At 40.5% G+C, this 16,778-nt stretch overlaps 1 protein-coding gene across 3 annotated transcripts in view; it reads right to left on the minus strand.

Annotated features, from left to right (window-relative positions):
- zmat2 (zinc finger, matrin-type 2) overlaps positions 1–16,778 on the minus strand; it is a 62,182-nt gene that overhangs the window by 20,376 nt on the left and 25,028 nt on the right. For all 3 annotated transcript variants that reach the window (XM_063052617.1, XM_063052616.1, XM_063052618.1), the window contains exon 4: positions 12,783–12,856. In XM_063052617.1, the coding sequence (XP_062908687.1) occupies positions 12,783–12,856 (74 nt within the window). The remainder of the gene's footprint in view (positions 1–12,782; positions 12,857–16,778) is intronic.

A 16,778-nucleotide genomic window follows, 5' to 3' on the forward strand; every position in this document is an offset into this window, starting at 1 on the left:
CATTGAAAACAACCCGATTCTGAAAGGCTTGGGTAGAGTGGACGTGGAGAGGATGTTTCCTTTAATTGGGATGTCTAGGATCTGAGCCTATGGCCTCAATATAAAGTTTCCTTTTGAAACTGAGGTGAGAGAGAATTTCTTCAGAATACAGTGAATCTGTGGAATTTGTTATCACAGATAGGGCTGTGTTGGATTAGACTTATTTTCTGTGTAGTTTAACAATTTATGTCTGCTCGTGTTCTATATAGCTACTTATATACATGTAACTGTTTAGTATGTTTCCTGGTAGTCACAGTATGTATATGCAGTTGTTCATTCTGCCCACCAGTTCTTTGTTATGATTCTAAAAGCTTCTATGGTGTTGTATTATTTGAAAAGGGGCTCTCTGATTGGTTAACTTTTATCTACAAATTTGAGTGAAATGTTTCTTATCTATGGTATAAAAAGAACTGAGCACATAAGCTTACCTCCTTTATTTTTTTTTTGGTCTTTACTTCTTTTTCCCTTCCCCTACCAAGACTACTGCTACTATATCCACTTCCAATTCTCTTTGTTCTATTAGCACCTAGTAAAATAATCATGAAGCAATAAGTTTTATGCCTCGTTCTCAACTTCTGAAAGAGCCTTGAATTAAAAACATTAGAATCTGACAGCTGTGACTAACTCACTAGGTATATTGATTGAATGGTGGAGCACACTCCATAAGCCAAATGACCTAAGCTGTATCTAAATATCAATACAGACAGCCAATAACAAAAAAGAGAAACTGAAAGAGATTAATCTTGCAAGAGGTTGTATAAATATGGAGGCACAAAAGACAGCACAGGCTGGAATGAGGAGCAGCAAACAATCTGCTGGAGCAGAGGTGGCCAACCTTTTACATTCCATGCGTCAATTTTTTCACGCACGAGTTCAGATGCGCCATACAACTCTTGTACCCCCATTCAATTCTTGTAAAAATATGTTGATATAAACATATTTAGCATTTTTACATGATATATTGATTTAATATAAAACAAGATAAACATTACTTACCTTAATGAGACTTTTAACAAATATATTTTGTCTTCTTTTGATTTCTTCCTTTTTCTTAATCCCATAGACTTTCCGTAACTCAGACCCAAGCACTAGCTTCAGTTTTCCTTCTATTTCAGTCTGATGTTGTGTTTTATAGAGTCTATTAAGATCATGTCTTCTATTATGTGAGAAAGTGTTTTCACAAACAATGCACAACGGTTTTCCTGACAGACCCGCTATAAATAAGAGCTCATTTTCCCACTGTTCATTGAATTCACACTTACTATCACTTTCTGCTTTTCTTTTGCTCATTTTCTTTTGCACTGTGATGGGTAACTGAATGTAAAAACAAGGCTTAATTTTTGAAAAAGTACAAAACTGCAAATGTTCACAAAGGACGAACTAAGTACAATTCCAAACTGACTGGCAAAAACCTGCGACGCACCGCTGGTGCAGAGGCCTGGCGCCTCAGGATCAAACGTCTATTGAACAGTTATGGAACGACTGCAGAACAAAAGTCTTTCTTTCCTAGTTTGACTCATTGAACATTTTTTAAAATTGAAAACAGATTAATGTTAAAGAAGATAACATTTGCCAAAAGATGTGCACGAAATAATAAAATCGTTAAAAATAATTGCTAAGTTTTAGATTCATTCTCAGTAAAACCCATTTCTAGCTCTAAGCTACTTGAATTCCTGTTATAGATTTTTTTTCTACAAATCGGTTTTTGGTTAATAATTTTTGCATGAGTAGGCTTACTTTTTTTTAATCATCATCTCTGGGGTGCAATGCGCCACTTCTAATCATCTAATGCATCACTTTTGATGCATGTGCCATAGGTTGGCCATCCCTGTGCTAGAGGGTCAAACAACATCTGTGGGCAAGAAGTTATCAATGTTTCGGCTGAAACCCTGCATCAGGTACTACACAAACACCATCTTTAACACTGCATTCTGTTATTGCTTGTTCCCCTGTACTAGCTCAATGTACTACTGTAAAGAAATTATCTGTATGGATGGCATACTTTTCCATTGTATCTCAGTGATTATCCTTTAAATCTATATATTAATACAACAGTTATTACCCTTTAGCCATCAGGCTCCTGTACCAGTGTGGATAACTTCACCCATCCTGACACTGAACGGATTCCACTGCCTATAGACTCACTTTCAAAGACTCTACAGCTTACATCCTAAGCACTACCTATTTACATTTTTTTATATTTGCACAGTTTGTCTTCTTTTGCACATTGGTTGCTTATCAGAATTTGTGTGTAGTTTTTGATTGATTCTATTGAATATCTTTGTTCTACTGTGAATGTCGGTGGTGGGGTGGAGACCAAAGCAGATGCAAGATGCACCTTCCCTCCGCTAGCCCGCCAAGGTGGGGAAGGTGTAGCACCTACTTAGCCCCCCGCCATCCCCCCTCCAATCAGGGTCACATGAAGCCATGGGAGTAAGTGGTGGATGGTCATACGATCAACTGGTGCATATCCTAAGTCCTGGTTATGCAACCACTGACGTCAGGCAGACAGTCTCTGAGGAGAGCTGGAGTCACCCATCTTGTAAAGACACTGCCCAGAAGAAGGCAATGGCAAACCACTTCTGCAGAAAAATTTGCCAAGAGCCGTCATGGTTATGGAAAGACAATGATCACCCACGTCATACGACATGGCACATAACAAATGAACGTTACAACAGTGGTGTGCAGATCATCTCAAGCCTGAAAGTGGATGGGCTACAGCAGTGGAAGACCACACCAGGTTCCACTTCTCTACCTGACAAAGCGGATACTGACTGTATGTCAGTACTTCTAAACATGATTCTGCTTTGTCCATCAGCACTAATGTTGGCAAATTGAACTATTCGTTCAGTGTTTGCTCGGATTCAGTCAATTTATAGAAAAACTACAGAGCTAAAATTTGTTCTTCTACTTAAAATGAAATGGAGTATAAATCAGAGCCCAGAGACTTCAGAACTCTTATTAATTCTTCCATAAATTTTACAAACCTAATTTCTTAAATATCTAAGAGCTGAAATGCGTGCCGATGCCAGAATGGAAATTGAATTCCGACTAGATGACCTTCCCTTTAAGTTTGTGGTGGTGGGAGTGAATAGGAATTTTTATGAAACCCTCGGCAAAAAGGAAATACCAATTATCTCCAAGATTATGATGGGCTTGGATAGAGCAAATGTACAGAATATGTTTCCATTTGCAGACCAGAACCAAGAGGACCATAAATATTTGATAGTCACTAATAAATTCGATACAGAATTCAGGGGAAAGCCTGCTCTCCACACTCTGGCCAAGAAAGAAACCCATTACCACATGGAGTCATTGAGGCAAGAAGCGTTGATGTACTTAAAGGAAGTAAGCTAAGCACACAAGGGATAACGGATTGTATATAACAGCCGCATGACTGAACTACTAGCCCAGAGACAACTTTAAATTCCAAGTGGGTCTATTAATGCAGTTAATTAAATAATGTCATCAGCTGCAAGGCTATTAGTAACAGTGAATGCAAAAATACCTGGTTCCTGAAATTCCTAAAAAGAAAATCTATGTATACTCAATCTGACTTTCAAAATTCCAATTATTCTACGGGCATTAGGCTAGCGTTGGTGGTTCAGCGGGAGGATTCTCATCTACCACAAACCAGAAGCCCAGGTTTGATTCAAAATCTTAACAGGTAGTGTATCGGTTAGCACAACGCATTACAGCGCCAGCAATCTGGGTTCAATTCTTGCTACTGTCTATAAGGAATTTGTGCAGAAGGTTTCTTCCCCATGATAATGTGGTCTTCCTCCAGCTGCTCCGCTCTCCTCCCACATTCTGAAATCGTAGGGTAGTAAATTTCCTCCCACATTCCAAAGGTTCAGGTTAGTAAGTTGCTGTCTTGCTAGGTTGGCTCCAGAAGCAGGACGACACTTATAGGCTGCCTACAGCACATCGCAGACTGTGTTGGTCATTGACACAAAGCGATACATATCATTTTGAGATACATGTGACAAATAAATCTAACCTCTCAATTCAGAACAAACAATAACTGAACGCCTTGCCTTGCCTGCATCCCAGAATGAATAAACAAGGTATATAGTAGGAGGATATGTGTATGAAAGTGACATCACAGGTAAATAGGGTCATAAAGAAAGCTCTTGGGACAGTGGCCTTTGTAAATCAATGTATTGCATACAGGAGTTAGGATGTTATGTTAAAATTGTATCAGATGTTGGTGAAGCCTAATTTGGAGTATTGTGTGCAGTTTTGGTCACCTCTCTACAGGAAAGATGCAAATAAAATTGAAAGAGTGCAGAGAAAATTTACAAGGATGTTGCTGGTACTTGAGAACCTGAATTATGAGGAAAGGTTGAATAGGTCAGGACCTTATTCCTGAGAATATAGAAGACTGAGGGGAGATTCAACAGAGGCATACAAAATTATGAGGGGTATAGATAGGGTAAGTGCAAGCAGGCTTTTTCCACTGAGGTTGCCCAGACTAGAACTAGAGATTTAGGGTTAAAGGTGAAAGGTGAAATGTTTAAGGGGAGCATGAGACCGATGGGCCCATGGACATCCTGCTGCCTTACAATCACTCAGAGGGTGGTGAGAATGTAGAACAAGCTGCCCACCCAAGTGGTGGATGTGGGTTCAAAATTCAGAGAAATTTGTTTAGGTACATGGATGGGAGAGGAATGGAGGGCTATGGTCCAGGTGCAGGGCGATGGCACTAGGCAGATTAATACATGGGCCGAAAGGCCTTTCTCTGTAACGTAGTATACAACAACTCTATTAGCACTTAATGTGTGATGAGACCTGAGTGATAGTAGAGAGTTCAATACTGCTATGGTCTAGGGAGAAGAAGCTGTTTCCCATCAACAGTTCTTGTCCTAATGCTTTGGTACCTCCTGCCAGATGGTAAGGGGCCAAATAGATTGCTGGACAGATGGAGATATTCTACAAACCTGTTACTAACCAGCAGTGGGAATTGAACCCCGATCACCAGCACTGTAAAACGTTATGCTAATTGCTACAGAACCGTGCCATCTCACATCTCTCACTTTCTGAACTCGAGAGTGCAGGTTTGGATGGCTTAACTGTTTCACAAAAGATAATTCAACCCCCACCAACCTCAAACTCAAGAATCATTAACTCCTCAACTTCAAGTTTATTGTCACATGTATACAGCTAAACAAAACAATGTTCCTGCTGGTTTGTAGATGATGATTTCCTAGCCCATTCTACCATTAACATTACTCACCAGCCGTGCCTGGGTCTTGCTGCATGCAGGGATGAAATGCTTCATTTAAAGTCAGAAAATACAGCACAGCAACTTGCTAGAGTTGACTCCGCAATGTGAATCATAAGGTGATTATAAGGCAGCAGGATGTCCATTGGCCCATTGGTCTCATGCTGGCTTCACGTTAAGAAGAATTCAGTCAATACCATTTCCCAGATCCTTCCTGCGAGACTCGCAATTTGTTTTTCAGTATGTTAAGTTCAAAGTTCAAAGAAAAGTTACTATCAAAGTACATTTATGTCACCATACACAAACCTGTGATTTTTTTTGAGGGCAATCACAATAAGTACAAGAAACACAATAGAATCAATGAAAGGCCATGTCCAACAGGATGGACAACAGCCAATGTGCAAAATAAAATGAACTATGCAAATGTACACAGAAAGGGGGAAAGAAAACAAATAATAATAAAAATAAATAAGCAATAAATACCGCAAACAAGTGATGGAATATCGCAGTATAGTGATGGAACAAGTGAAGTTGAGTGAAGTTACCCCTCTGATTCATGTGTCTAACAACTGAGTGACAATAACTGTTCCTGAACTTGGTGGTGTGGGTCCTGAGGCTCCTGTACTTTCTTCCTGATGGAAGACGAGAGCATGACCTGGATGGTGGGGCTCCAATATGATGGATTCTGCTTTCTTGCGACAGAGCTTTGTGAATGTGAACCAGAAGGAATAACTTCAACTACCCAACACTAAACTGATCCCACAACCTATGGACTCACTTTTAAGGACTCTGTAACACCTTTTGCAGCTGGATTCTAGACTTCCTATCAGATCACCAACAGGTGGTAAGGATGGGCTCCCTCACCTCTGTGCCTCTGACCCTCAACACAGGTTACCCCCCCGAAGGTTGTGTTCCGAGTCCCCTGCTCTACTCCCTTTACTATGCTGCCACACACAGCTCCAATCTGATCAAATTCACAAATGACATGACTTTGGCTAGCTTTTTTCTAGTGGTGATGAGACAGCCTACAGAAGAGAAGTTGACACCCCAACACAGTGGTGCCAAGATAACAACCTCTCCCTCAAAGTCCAAAAAACAAAAGAGCTGATTATGGATTACAGGAGGAATGGAGACAGGCTTGCCCTAATCAACATCAATGGGCCTGCAGTTGAGAGGGTGAGTAGTTTCAAGTTCCTTGGTATACACATCACCGATGATCTCACCTGGACTGTACACACCAGCTTTGTGGCAATAAAAGCACAACAGGATCTCTTCCACATCAGGCCACCAAAGAAGTTCGGCATGGTCCCCCAAATCCTCAAGACTTTCTACAGGAACACCATTGAGAACATACTGACTGGCTGCATCATCACCAATCTTGATCAGTAGGAAGAGTGCTATGGACAGCTCAGTGCATCCGTGGACATGAACTTCCCTCCATTGAGGACATTTATAACAGCAGGCGCAGAAAGAAGGTCTGGAAGATCATTGGGGGACACTAGTCACCCCAAGCATAAATTGTTTCATCTGCTTCCGTATGGCAAACTGTATCTCAGCATTAAAGCCAGGACCAACAGTCTACGGGACAGCTTCTTTCCACAAGCCATTACACTTACAAATTCACATGTCTATGTATTGCGACGGAGTCATAACGCAAAGATTTTTACTCCTTCACGTTGTGGGATGGATGTATGATTTAATTAAATTCTGTTCTAATTCTACTTATTGCTTATTTATTATTACTACCCTTTTTTCGTTCATTTTGCATTTGCACATTGGCTGTCTGTAATTGTTGCTGTGCAATTTTTCATTTATTCTATTGTATTTCCTGTGAATGCCAGCAAGAAAATGAATATGTATTTTGATAATACATTTACTTTGAACTTTGAATAATGAATTCCCTTTTGAAAACCATAATTGAATCCTCTTTCACTGTCCTTTCAGACAGCAGGTTCCAGGTCATAGCTACCTGCTACTAAAAAGGTTTCATCTCATTCTTCCTATGGAGTCAAAGTCAGCCCATTGAGACTGTGCTGATCATCAAGCACCCATTTGTACTGGTTCATACTAATCATTTCCACCCCAGGGAAATGTCTCTGGTTGTCCTCTAGATCGATGCCTCTCATTATCTTGTACAGCTCTATTGAGTCACCTCTCACTGATAGAGCCACAGAGGGACGGTCGAGGTGGATTTCTTCAACTGTCACTTTCCCCTCCATAGATGCTGCCTGTCCTGCTGAGTCTCTCCAGCAGTTTCTGCTTCAGATTCCAGCATTCACTGTAGAATCTGATATTGAGTCTGGAAAGCTGCAAGTTGCCCAGATGGAATATTGGGTACAGTTCCTCACATTCACAGTGGTTTAATACAGCCTGACAATGACAGGTAAACCTGTGTGGCAGTTTTAAAAGTGTAAAAGCTATTGCACTGGGGCAGCTCCATTCTCTGGACCTTGGAAGTCTTGGTCCAGGAGTATGAGTAGTCATCACAAACTGGGGTCTTCCTTGGCAGGAATGGAGGACCTTGCCTTCATCTGTGCCTTGTCATGCCCTTCGCTCTCCAGTGAGAGTGGCTAAACCTCCTTCCTGGCCATTGGATCTCACTGTAGATCTCATCAGCCCAGCCACTGCAGCTGACTTCACATGCTAGGACAGGCATATCCCTAACTCACCAGCGTACCAGGCCCACTGGCTACCCTCACCTGGTTTAACCTGCCTGTCAGAGTGGTGTGCCAGGGCCAACATCACATGCAAACAGCTACTTGGAGCCACAGGTGAGAGCTGAATGTCTGGGGATGAATGATCTGCCCCAGAATGGACAGAACAAGCCCTTCACCAGAGACGCTACCCCTTCCTACTCTTCTTTCTTTCTTTTTAAATCTTTTTATTGAATAAGTATACAAAAAGGTAAGCCATAAAGGCACTAATACACTGTTAGAATATAATAAAATTACAGGAGATATTAATACAAAAAAAAATGATACAATGTAATTTAAACATAACATACTAAGGTAACATAATAGTATACTAATTTATATATATACCAATAGAGAAAAGGGAAAAAAAAACCCAAAAAAACCCACCGTGCAACTAACTAAAAGCAAAGCAAAGCAATGGGCTAACTTGGAACCAAGCAGAGTTAAAAAACTTAAAATCACATCCTCAATCCCGACCTCCATTAAAAACAGTAAAAAAAACAAGAAGGGTATATAAATATGGAGCAAAAAAAGAGGAGAAAAAAAATTACATTAAATGAAAATATTGAATAAAAGATCTCCAGATCTGTTCAAATTTAAGTGAGGAATCATAAAGATTGCTTCTAATTTTCTCCAAATTCAAGCATAATATCATCTGAGAAAACCAAAAAAAGGTAGTTGGAGCATTAAGCTCTTTCCAATGTTGTAAGATACATCTTTTCGCCATTAAAGTAAGAAATGCAATCATTCTACGGGCTGAAGGAGAAAGATTACTGGAAATTTTAGGTAGTCCAAAGATAGCAGTAATAGGGTGAGGAGAGATATCTATATTCAATACCTTGGAGATAATATTAAAAATATCTCTCCAAAAAGTTTCCAGAGTAGGACAAGACCAAAACATATGAGTTAAAGAGGCTATCTGCCCCGGACATCTATCACAAAAAGGATTAATATGAGAATAAAAGCGAGCTAATTTATCTTTGGACATATGTGCTCTATGAACAACTTTAAATTGAATTAGGGAATGTTTAGCACAGATAGAGGAAGTATTGACTAATTGTAAAATCTGCCCCCAGTCATCCACGGAAATGATAGACCCCAATTCCTGTTCCCAATCTACCCTAATCTTATCAAATGGAGCTTTCCTAAGTTTCATAATAATATTATAAATCATAGCCGATGCACCTTTCTGACATGGATTAAGGTTAATTATAGTATCTAAAATGTATGTAGGAGGAAGCATTGGAAAAGAAGAAAGTATAGTACTTAGGAAATTTCTAACTTGTAGATATCTAAAAAAATGTATTCTTGATAAATTATATTTATTAGATAATTGTTCAAAAGACATAAGGGAACCATCTAAAAATAAATCCAAAAACCGTGAAATACCCTTAATCTTCCAAATTTGAAAAGCACGATCCGTAAAAGAGGGAGAAAAAAATGTTACCTAAAATAGGAATTGCTAGCCCAAATTGGTTAAGATCAAAAAATTTTCTGAATTGAAATCAAACACGTAAGGTATATTTAACTATCGGGTTAGATATCTGTTTGAGGTGTTTCAAATCCTACTCTTGATCCACTTCCACAAACATGAGAAAACCGGCAGATGCTGGAAATCCAAAGCAACACACACAAAATGCTAGAGGAACTTAGCAGGCCAGGCAGCATCTATGGAAGAGTATTCTACTTTGTTCTCTATACATGCCCAAAATTTGTCCTGGATTCTAACATTCATCCACATACACACGCGCGTGCACACACCAATAACTGACCAATTTGCATAACTTTAGAATTGAAGCAGACACTGGAGCATCCCAAGGAAACCCATGTGGTGATGAGAACATACCAACTCCACATAGTCAACACCAGAGGTCAGGATTCAACTTTGACAGGTAGCATGGTAGCGTAGTGGTTAATCTAAACATCTTACAGCACCAGCGATTTGGGTTCCATTCCTGCCGCTGTCAATAAGGACATCCTCCCCCCACACCCGTGACTCCCTGAGTTTCCTTCAGGTGCTCCAGTTTCTTCCCACGTTCCAAAGCTGTGAGGTAGGGTGAGCAAACTGTGGGCTTGCCATGTTGGCACTGGAAGCATGACAACACCTGTGGGTTTGCCCAGCACAATTTCCGTAGATTTGATTTGAGGCAAATGTCATATTTCACTGTATGTTTTGATGTATACAGTATGTGGCAAATAAAGCTAATCTTAAAATCTTAATCTTGCCCTTTTGCTGAACTGAAAATGTGTCCTTCAACTACAAGTTACTCTGAAGCAAGCATATTGCACAAGGTTGAATGTATTTTTTTTTCTACAAAGCATTATCAGTGATATATCAAGTGGCTGCAGAGATACTCCTATATGTCACAACAGATATCTATGTAAACATACAATGCCAATAAAAAGTATTCACCCCCCTTGGACATTTTCATCTTTTATTGAATCATAGTGGATTCAATTTGGCTTTTGTTTTTAAACACTGATCAACAGAAAAAGACTCTTTCGTGTCAAAGTGAAAACAGATCTCTGCAAAGTGATCTAAATTATTTACAAATATAAAACACAAAATAATTGATTGCATAAGTATTCACCCCATTCTAGTCAGTATTTAGTAGGTGCACCTTTGGCAGCAGCAATTATAGCCTCGAGTCTGCGTGGATAGGTCTCTATCAGCTTTGCACATCTGGACACTGCAAGTTTTCCCTACTCTTCTTTACAAAACTGCTCAAGTTCTGTCAAGATAGCATGGGAATCGCGAATAAACAGCCCTTTTCAAGTCGAGCCACAAATTCTCAATTGGGTTGAAGTCTGGACACTGACTTGGCCACTCCAGGACATTAACTTTGCTATTGTTAAGCCATTCATGTGTAGCTTTGGCTTTATGTTTGAAGTCATTGTCTTACTGGAAAACAAATCTTCTCCCAAGACACGGTTCTCTAGCAGACTCAGGTTTTCCTCCAGGATTTCCTTGTATTTTTCTGAATTCATTTTACCCTCCACCTTCACAAGTGCCTGCTGCAGTGAAGCATCCCCACAGCATGATGCAGCCACCACCATGCTTCCTGATGTGTAGCGTTTGGCTTGTGCCAAACAGTGTTTAGTCTGATGGACAAAAAGCTCAACTTTGGTTTCATCAGACCATAAATCTTTCTTCCAGCTGACTTCAGAGTCTCCCACATGCTTTCTGGTGCACTCTAGCTGAAATTTCATATGATTTTTTTCCAACAGTGGCTTTCTCTTTGCCACTGTCCCATAAAGGGAGGAAAGCAAAAGAAAGGAAATTATAGACCAATTATAGACCTCAGTGACTGGGAAAGTGTTGGAGTCTATTATTAAGGATAAGGTTTTAGAGTACTTGGAATGTGGAGAGGATGTTTCCTATGGTGGAAGTACCAGGACTAGAGGGCACAGCCTCAAAATTGAGGGGCGACTTTGTAGGAGGAAGAATTTTTTAAGCCAGAGTGTAATGAATCAGTGGAATGCTCAGCCACAAACTGCAGTGGAGGCCAAGTCTGTGGGTATATTTAAACCGGAAATTGATTGTTCCCTGATCCGTCGGGGCATTAAGGGATATGGCAACAAGGTAGATGAATGGGATTGAGTGGGATCCAGGATTAGCCATGATGGGATGGCAAAGCAAACTCGATGGACTGAATGGCCTAATTCTGCTCCTATGACTTTTTGTCTTATGGCCTTAAAGCTGCGACTGATGAAGCACCCCAGCAACACTGGTTGTATATGCAAACTCTCCCACCTCAGCCACTGAAGCTCATAACTGCAGAGTTGATATAGTTCTCTTGGAAACCTCCGTCACAAGACCCCTTCTTGCACAGTCACTCAGTTTGAGGACGGCCCGCTCTGGACAGATTCATTGCTGTGCCATATTATTTCCATTTCATGATGATTGACTTAACTGTTCTTCAAGGGATATTCAGTGACTTGGAAATTTTCTTGTATCCATCTCCTGACTTGTGATTTTCAATAACCTTTTTGTGGAGTTTCATGGTGCAGTTTTTGCCAGGATACTGACTCACCAGCAGCTGGATCTTCCAGACCTTAACTGCACACAAGTCTCCAAACACCGATCTCCAATTAACCAATTTTGTGACTTCTAAAACCAAATTGGCTGCACCAGTGATTATTTGGTGTGTCATATTAAAGGGAGGGGGTGAATACTTATGCAATCAATTATTTTGTGTTTTATATTTGTAATTAATTTAGATCACTTTGTAGAAACGTGTTTTCAATTTGACACAAGTCTTTTTCTGTTGATCAGTGCCAAAAAAGCCAAATTAAATCAATTGTGATTCAATGTTGTAAAACAATAAAACATGAATACTTCCGGGGGGGGGGGGGGGTAGTGAATACTTTTTATAGGCACTATATAATCTAGTAGCATCCACGCCAAGACCACCAGACTCAAAAACAGTTACTTTCCCCAACCAGTAAGACTGATCAATACCTCCATGCATAAACACACACCTCCACATCCCCCACCACCAATACTTCATCACTCCCTGTCAGTCACCTTATGTACAGACACTCCTGTACCTAGTGTCACTTTATGTACATAATTACAATCAGTCTCTGTATATAAGCTATCATTTTTAAAATTATTTTTGTGGTTCTTTTTTATCTTATTGTGTTTTTTGTGCTGCATCAGATCCAGAGTAAAAATTATTTTGTTCTTCTTTGCAATTGTTTACTGGACTGACAATAAACAATCTTGAACAATTTTTTGTCCAACCGTGTAAGGGACAGATACTGAACAGCATCTCACAGTTTTGTATGCACCCCTGCCACTTGCTACCCACTCTGATACTTACGTTTTTTGCCATTTATATGATCCAGGAAATTGATGGAGTCCTTCACAACACAGTCACAAACATTGCAGTAATATCTGTTGAGAGAAATGACAGACAAAGTCAGTCCACTATGATAGGGTTGATTTTTTTTTGAATGGAGGAAGATGAGGGGATATTTAATCCAGGTGTCTAAAATTAAAAGCAACAAAGTTCAAAGTTCAAGATAAAGTTATTATCGAAGTACGTACCTATATGCTACCCTTTCTTGCAGGCATTCAGTAGACCACAAGACATAGGAGCAGAATTAGGCCATTTGGCCCATCAAGTCTGCTCCGCCATTCAATTACGGCAGATCATTTTTCCCCCTCCTTAGCTCCACTCCCTGGCCTTCTCACCATAACCACTGATGTCGTGGTCAATCGAGAACTGATCAATCTCCATTTTAAATACACCCAACGACCTGGCCTCCACAGCTGCCCGTGATAACCAATTCTATAATTCACCCTCTGGCTAAAAAAAAATTGTCCACATCTCTATTTTAAATGGATACTCCTCTGTCCTGAGGCTGTGCCCTCTTGTCCTAGACTCCCCCAGCATGGGAAACATCCTTTTGACATCTACTCTGTCTAAGCTTTTCAACATTCAAAAGATTTCAATGAGATCCACTTCCCCCATTCTAAATTCCAGTGAGTACAGGCCCAGAACCATCAACATTCCTCATATGATAATCCTTTCATTCCCAGAATCATCCTTGTGAACCGCCTCTGAACCCTCTCCAATGCCAGCACATCTTTTCTTAGATAAAGAGCCCAAAACTGTTCACAATACTCAAGGTGAGGCCTCACCAGTGCCTTATAAAGCCTCAGCATCTCATCCCTACTCTTATATTCTAGGCCTCGTGAAAAGAATGTATGTGGATTTGTGCTCCTCACCACTGACTCTACCTACAAGTTAACTTTTAGGGTGGTCTGCACAAGGACTGCTAAGTCCCTTTGCATTTCAGATATTTGGATTTTCTTCCAATTTAGAAAATAGTCTGCACATTTATTTCTTCTACAGAAGTGCACGACCATGCATTTTCCAACATTGTATTTCATTCATTCTCCTAATCTGTCCAAGTCCTCCTGCAGCCTACCTGTTTCCTCAACATGACCTGCCCCTCCACCAATCTTCATCTCATCTGCAAACTTGGCAACAAAGCCACCTATTCCATCATCTAAATCACTGATATACAGCATAAAAAGAAGCGGTCCCGACACCGACCCCTGCAGAACACCACTAGTCACTGGCACAGAAATACAACAGAATCGATGAAAAACTATACACAAAGACTGACAAACAATCAATGTGTGAAAGACAACAACTGTGCAAATACAAGATAGATAATAGATAGGTAGAGGTAGATATAGGTAGTCAGATAAAACTGAGAATACGAGTTATAGAATCCCTGAAAGTAAGTCCGTACATTGTGGAATTAGTTCAACGTTGAGATGAGAGAAGTTATCCATGCTGGTTCAGGAGCCTGATGTTTGAAAGGCAATAACCTGATGATTTGAGTCCGAAGGTTCCTGTACCTTCTTTCCAATGACAGAGGCAAGAAAGGAGCATGGCCTGGATGGTGGTGGTCCTTGATGATGGATGCAACTTTCTTGTGGCAGTACTCCTTGTAAATGTGCTCATAGGTGCGGTGGGCTTTTCCTGTGACGGACTGGGCCGTACCTCTGTAGGCTGTTCAAGATAAATAGGATACAATTCCCCTAGTACACAGTCTAATGACTTGGAAACACCGGACTACGTTCAGGAAAACATTTTCAACCCGAGTTTGGAGTTACGTGAGACAGCGGGGGAAGTAAACACCATCACAACATTTAAAAAACGTACCCAGATAAACTCTTGATGTGTCATAACCAACAAGGACAAGCACCTTTCAAAGTCAAGACACAACAGCACCTCTACTTTCTTAAAAGTTTGCAAAGATTCAGGGTGTCAATTAAAACTTTGACAAACTTCTATAGATGTGCAGTGGAGAGTATCCTAATTGGTTGCATCACGGCCTGGTATGGAAACACCAATGCTCATAAATGGAAAGGCTTTAAAAAGTAGTGGATACAGCCCAGTCCATCACAGTTAAAGTCCTCCCCACCACTGAAACATTTACAAGGAGGGTTGTCTCAGAAAAGCAACATCTTTTGAGGACCCCCATCACCCAGGCCATGCTCTTTTCTATGCTATCATCAGGAAGGAGGTATAGGAGCCTCAGGACCCACACTACTAGGTTCACAAAAAGTTATTATCCCTCAGCCATCAGGCTACTGAAGCAAATGAGATAACTTCACTCAACCTAGCACTGAATTGTTTCCACAATCTATGAACTCACTTTCAAGAACTCTTTAACTCGTTCTCGTTTTGGGAAGGGGGGGAGGCTTAAACTTCTTTTTGTATTGGCAGTTTGTTGTCTTTCGCACATTGGCTGTGTGTGGTTTTTCATCGATTCTATGGTGTTTCAATGTATTTACTGTGAATGCCAGCAAGAAAATGAACTTCAAGGCTGTTTATGGTGACATGTATGTACTTTGATAATAAATTTACTTTGAATAAATAACTATTAAACAGGATCAGCCACATTGCTCTTTGTTCATCTTGCATGCTATACATTTCAGTAATTCTACACAGAATAAAAAGTGAAGGGGGATGGATCACTCTGTAGCGTCACAGTTAGTGTAACACTATTTTAACGCCAGCGACCCCGGTTCAATTTCCAACGACGTCTGTAAGGAGTTTATTACGTTCTCCCCATAACTTGTGTGGTTTTCGCCCAGTTTCCTCACACATTCCAGACATATGGGTCAGTAGGTTAATTGGTCACATGAGTGTAATTGGGCGGCGTGGGCTCATTACACTGGAAGGGCCTGTTACCACACTGTATCTCAAAATAAAACTTATTATCATATTACCATGAAAATAGACCCTTCAGCCCAAATGGTCTGTACCATCCAAACTAGCCCAAATTGGCAGCATTTGGTGAATGACCTTCTAATCCAACAATGCACGTACTTGTCCAACCTCACCTCTGTACTTCTTGCTTATTCGGGAAAATAGGAAACAGAACCAAAGACTCCTCTCATCCCAGTCATTTTGCTCCAACAGAAGTTTGAAAATACACACTACCAGGGCCAAGGACAGCCTCTATCCCGCCATACAAGTTCTTATACATTAATTCTATAAGTTCTAGAACATTACAGGACAGGAACAAGCCCTTTGGCCACAATGTTATGCCGATCCAACTAAATTAGTAATGAAATGTGCAACCTAGTTAATCCCCTCTACCTACACGATGTCCATATCCTTCTATTTCCCTCACTTCGTGGGCCAATCTAAACGCCGCTTATTAAGTCCCTAATGTATCTGCCTCTACCACCACCCCAGGCAGAACAGTAGGCAGATCTCGGAGGATCTAACCTGGTCCCAACATATTGATGTAGTTATAAAGAAGGCAAGACAGCGGCTATACTTCATTAGGAGCTTGAAGCCATTTGGCATGTCAACAAATACACTCAAAAACTTCTATAGTTGTACAGTGGAGAGCATTCTGACAGGCTGCACCACTGTCTGGTATGGAGGGGCTACTGCACAGGGCCGAAAGAAGCTGCAGAAGGTTGTAAATCTAGTCAGCTCCATTTTGGGTACTAGCTACAAAGTACCCAGGACATCTTTAGGGAACAGTGTCTCAGAAAGGCAGCATCCATTATTAGGGACCTCCAGCACCCAGGGCATGCCCTTTTCTCACTGTTACCATCAGGTAGGAGGTACAGAAGCCTGAAGGCACACACTCAGCGCTTCAAGAACAACTTCTTCCCCTCTGCCATCCGATTCCTAAATGGACATTGGGTCTTTGAACACTACCTCACTTTCTTTTTTAAATATATAGTATTTCTGTTTTTGCACTCTTTAAAAAATCTACTCAATATACGTAATTGATTTACTTTTTTATTATTTTATTTATTGTTATTATATTTC

The sequence above is a fragment of the Mobula hypostoma genome, chromosome 7 (genome assembly GCF_963921235.1).
Source record: "Mobula hypostoma chromosome 7, sMobHyp1.1, whole genome shotgun sequence".
Taxonomy (NCBI): Eukaryota; Metazoa; Chordata; class Chondrichthyes; order Myliobatiformes; family Myliobatidae; genus Mobula; species Mobula hypostoma.